The sequence below is a fragment of the Ictalurus furcatus genome, chromosome 21 (genome assembly GCF_023375685.1).
Source record: "Ictalurus furcatus strain D&B chromosome 21, Billie_1.0, whole genome shotgun sequence".
In the NCBI taxonomy this organism is placed as follows: Eukaryota; Metazoa; Chordata; class Actinopteri; order Siluriformes; family Ictaluridae; genus Ictalurus; species Ictalurus furcatus.
In genome coordinates, this window is record NC_071275.1 from 2,629,015 (window position 1) to 2,634,014 (window position 5,000).

Here is a 5,000-nt window from a genome sequence, read left to right on the forward strand (position 1 = left end):
AGGTGAAGTGCCTTATTGCTGTGGTGGTGTATATTTTCCTCCAGACTATTTCCCCATCCTCAAACATTTATTAATGCCTCATCCGGAATCAAATTCTAGTGTTGAATATTTAACCATGCTTTTAAATATAGTTATGTCTGAAAGTAGTATGCAAGCACATTGTGTGTCAGTGTGTTTGGAGGAGGAAAAAAAAGGCACATGTGGAATGTAAGAGAGCTGTCAGGCTGGGATTCCTGCTGGAGGCTTGTGAGAACTTGGATGTGGGAAAGCCTGAGTTTGTTTATATTCTTTAGACAGCGAGAGAGTACGTTCTGTATATGCAAGCGTGCGCGTCTGTGTGGTGGCTTTGCCAACACCTTTTCTCTTGTGGTTGATGGAGGCGATGAAGTGGGATAGAGAGCGACAGTTTGAGAGAGAGCAGGTGAAAGAGAGCATGGGATAGATGGGAGTCATTCTGTCTGACCTGATTTCTTGAAATACCAGGCGCCCCAGAAGGGCTGCAAGGCTCCGGTTAACCCCTGCCCTCCGTAATTGAGCCCAAAGAACGTGATGTCAGCAAGTCGGCAGATGCGGCCCTACTTAATTCTAAGACGTTTAGCTGTCAGACCGAGCCTTGACTGGGGGGCAGTTGCTCCAAATAACCTCCTCGGTCTGTAGCCATGAATTCCAGCTAAGACCGTGGAGGACGACGAGTCTGCTTTATTGCTCTCAGCTTCCCTGAGAGGCCTAGAAGATTGAATGCATACGTTAACCATGTGTGGCATCGAGGGGAGAGCAGTGTGTTAGGACCGAGTTTGAGAAGTTTTACAGAATGCTTGGCTAGGCGAGGCAGACTCTCCCTCAAAAACCAGATGTGTATAAGGCCCTTTTTTTTTTTCTTCCTTTCTGTCTTTATATCTCTCTCTCTATCGCTCTCTCGGTCTCCTTTGCTCCCTGTCCACGCAGGGGTTGGGTCAGCGTACAGGGACGCACTCTACATCCCCGTCCAAGCCCGTTACAGTACACCACTTCGTTCCTGCGGCCGGAAAATTCTGTTGTTGTTTGTTATGGCGATATAATGATGTCTCTCAGGGATCCAAGCACTCCATGTGAACCATTAATAACATATTTTAACTGAGCGATTCTGACATAACTTACTGTTTAACCCAGACAGAAGAGTGGAAAAAAAGACCAGTTTAAGTTACTCAGGGAAATTTTCCTCATTCTACTCTTGGGTCCAATGCAATAAATAAAAAAGCATTTGATACAGCGCCCAAGCAGGTGCAATGCATTTTGGGAGGTCTTCCCAGGTCAGGAGCAAAGGAAGGTCTATGAAGTTAAAAGGAAAGTGTTCACTAAACTAGAGAATGGAAGGACTAACATTTATATGTGGAATGGTAGAGCTCAGCTATGCTGGCAAACCCCATGCTTTGTCGCAATAATGGTTTATGATTAATTCCTCCTCCTTCTCTATCCCCTTCTCTCTCTGTCTCAATTCTCCCTGAAAGAGATGACATCCGTGAGCAAATCACAGGAAATGGAGCACTTTTAATGTGTCAGGAGGGAGCAAAGGGGTTTCAGTAATTCAGTTCAGAACGCTGTGTTTGCCTAGCCTCATCTCAGAATGGTTCAGCTTCACTCCCATGGCCCATAATTTCCTTCCCATGCCTGTACCCTTGGCAAATGTGAAGAATCGAATCCTCATTCTACTACTGATTTTCTGTCTTCCAGCATGCCAGTCGGGTTTCTTCAAGCCAGCGCAGGGCGATGAGGCGTGTCTGCCATGTCCCATCAACAGCCGCACCACCAACGACGGTGCTACCAACTGCGTGTGCCGCAACAACTACTACCGCACCGACTCGGACCCCATCCAGATGCCCTGCACAAGTACGTCACCCCGATGGAACTCCACGTTTAGTGGAGTGCTAATAGTCAGCTAACAAAATGTCATCCTCTGTTCATTCTCAGAGATGTTATTGTTCTAGTGTTGAGTAAACTGTCCTTTAAATCTTCAGAGCATTTCAAGAACATCTTCCAATGATAGAAATATTTACACATAATATATAAGACCACCACAGGTCCCGATATGTACGTCGTTCAGTGTTGTAACTGATGCATTATTTCACCTGTCTCTAATGTTCAAAAGGTTCAGCTACACTGCTTACTTACAGATAAGAGGGGAGTAAAAGATGAGTTTGGAACTGTAACGTGATGAGATGAGATTTCATTCCGTCTCTGCGAGTGTGTATCCTGGACCCTAGGATGCCAAGAGGCTGAGAAACCCACCACTCGAGCTGACAGGTCTAAATTGTAGAGGTTGCACAAGGTTCCAAATCAGCTCCAAATAGCAACGTCTTCAGTCCTGTTACATGCCTAAGTGTTCCCACGTTCATCATATTATTGTTACAAGATAAATTAGACAAATTTCATCTGAACCCGTCGCTTTTCTAAGTGATTTTGCGTTTATAATCCAGGCAATTCAGAGATTCAAAACCCTTTTTTTGTTTTTAGTCCTGTTACATTTGTGAGTCTTTCCACATTCTTAACCCGAACCATTATGAGAGAAATCTCCAGTCTGAATTCACCTCACCTACAAATCCCAACCACGTGCGACATTTTCAATCGGTAACCTTATACATGATATCTTTGCATTGATAATGCTGACCAAATTCTCAGTTCTGTGGTATCTGTGTACGTCGAGTATGACAACAGCAGCACATAGCCTTCAGCTAAACCTTGACCTCCTACATCAGAGAGAACAGGTTAAACCTCTGTTGCCACAATGCAGTCTCTGTTTATTCCCTCTGGCCTCGGAGCAGTCCAGGTTACAGACTAGCAGAGGAGGGCACGGCCTCTTTGTAGACACACAGGAGGCCGACGCTGCCAAAGCTGCCTTCGCCATTGTCCGCGCTGTGTTTTCATTTCTGTTTGAAAGCGATGGTGAGGAGAGCAGGAGGAGGGCAGAGAGAACGAGCAAGGGGAAAAAAAAAAAAAAAAAAAAAGCCAGCGAGAGAAATAGAGAGAAAGCAATAGAGAAAGGAAGATCACTTGAGCTGTTTGACAAAAGGCATTTGCATAAGGCCAGGCCTGGGAGCAGAGCAGCTGTTGTGAATAAGAAAACAGCATCAACGTCACCGAGCTGCCGCTCAGCAGGCTTCACACTGATTAAAGACTGGAAAGGAGCACATCTGAGAGCTCCAAAGAGCTTAACACCGCCCATTACCACCCGCTTTCCCTAGGAAGGCAATGTTTAGGAACAGTTTTGCGTGCAATAAAGGGGGCCATCATGGGTTTGCCCTTCAGAACTGGAGATGTCTCATAATGGGGATGTGATTAAAAGGGTCATAAATGAGCTATCAGTTGGATATTTTTTTCTTTTTAAACTTCAAGAGGGGTTGCGTCTTGGTTATCTCATTAGCCCCCAGAGAACAGGATACACTAATTAGAACCACATGCCTGCTAAAGATAAATACGTGGTATTGTTTGTTTTAGATGGGCCATCTATCGAGTAAAAATAGGAGCCCCTATAGATGCAAATTTCCGTCAACTTTCTTTGGACATGTTTTTCCAATGTGTAAACATATTGCACCGAATTTTCATCCTGCGAATTCTCTCTCTGAACCGCGAGTGAAATTTTACCAGTCTTGAATGTGACGTACCTCTCAGTATGAGCTCGTAGCCTCCGGTGAGCAGTAAACCTGCATTTCCTGTCGTTAATTAGTGCCAAGTGATGTTGGTTTGATGTAGACCAGTATGACGCAACCCTGTAATTGCAGCGTTCCAAATCATGGTGCAGTTCATTGTTTTTACACAGAGCACATATGAATTAGCTGCAGAACTGGACTAAACAAAAATTCAGGACGTAATTGCGGTTTGGAAACATTTCTGGTGTAATACTTTGCTTGAGAAACAGGCTGTTTTCGAACAGATCAGGACTTGTCCGAGAGTAATCACTCAGATCTCAGACAGAGAACTAACAAATATTTCCAACCTCTACATTTCTCTTAAGCCTTGTCGGGACCGTAATGGTTTTACACGGATAGCTGGGGTAATTCCCTCTCTTACAGGTCTTAACCAGTGAGTTTATTTCTGCCCAGATGTCAACATGTTATGAAAGGAAGAATGTTTTTTAAGGATCCATAGCATCCATTTGTATTAGAAAGGAAAAGAACGTCGATCAAGAATGTCATACAGATAGATTAAATTGACCTTCATAATGACAGCTACAGCTAGTATAAGGCCTCACTTTATATTCATATACTCCACAATATCATGCCTGTAGTATTCTTAAATAAATTCACGATACAATAAATATCTCCATGTGTGAAACAAACACGTCTCAAAAGAAAATGAGAACCTTTCAAAGAGGGATTTAGTATAAGCTTGGAACTATTTGTTGGTCATCTTTACCTTTCAGTCACATAACACCAAAGTGTGCGTGTGCGTGTGCGTGTGTGTGCGCGCGTGTGTTCACAGCTGTACCATCGGCTCCGCTGAACGTGATCTCCAATGTGAACGAGACGTCACTGAGGCTGGAATGGAGTCCTCCGCGTGAGAGTGGCGGGCGCGGTGATGTCGTTTACAATGTGATCTGTAAGAGCTGCGGTGGCAGAGGCTGTACACGATGCGGGGACAACGTTCAGTTCACACCACGCCAGCTGGGCCTCACCAACACATGGGTCTACATCAGTGACCTGCTAGCTCACACACAGTACACTTTTGAAGTGCAGGCTGTCAATGGAGTTTCAGACCAGAGCCCACACTCACCCCAATACGTGTCTGTCAACATAACAACCAACCAGGCTGGTGAGTTTCTTTTAATTTCCTTTATTTATTTATTTATTTATTTATTTATTTTATTTAGCTGCTTTTTGTGTTTGGTCAGATTCCGGACACTTAAAACATTAAGACAACTTATTAATGCATAAAGTACTGACAATAACAACAAAGAGAAAATGTCATCTAATTACACAAAACAAATGGAAAGATCTAACATGCTGGAGTTCTCGATTCTGGTTGAT

General features: G+C 44.0%; 1 protein-coding gene across 2 annotated transcripts in view; it reads left to right on the forward strand.

Annotated features, from left to right (window-relative positions):
• Positions 1 to 5,000, forward strand: part of ephb2b (eph receptor B2b) — a 160,759-nt gene that overhangs the window by 108,133 nt on the left and 47,626 nt on the right. For both annotated transcript variants that reach the window (XM_053653217.1, XM_053653218.1), the window contains exons 4-5: positions 1,711 to 1,866; positions 4,456 to 4,785. In XM_053653217.1, coding sequence (XP_053509192.1) covers positions 1,711 to 1,866; positions 4,456 to 4,785 — 486 coding nt within the window. The remainder of the gene's footprint in view (positions 1 to 1,710; positions 1,867 to 4,455; positions 4,786 to 5,000) is intronic.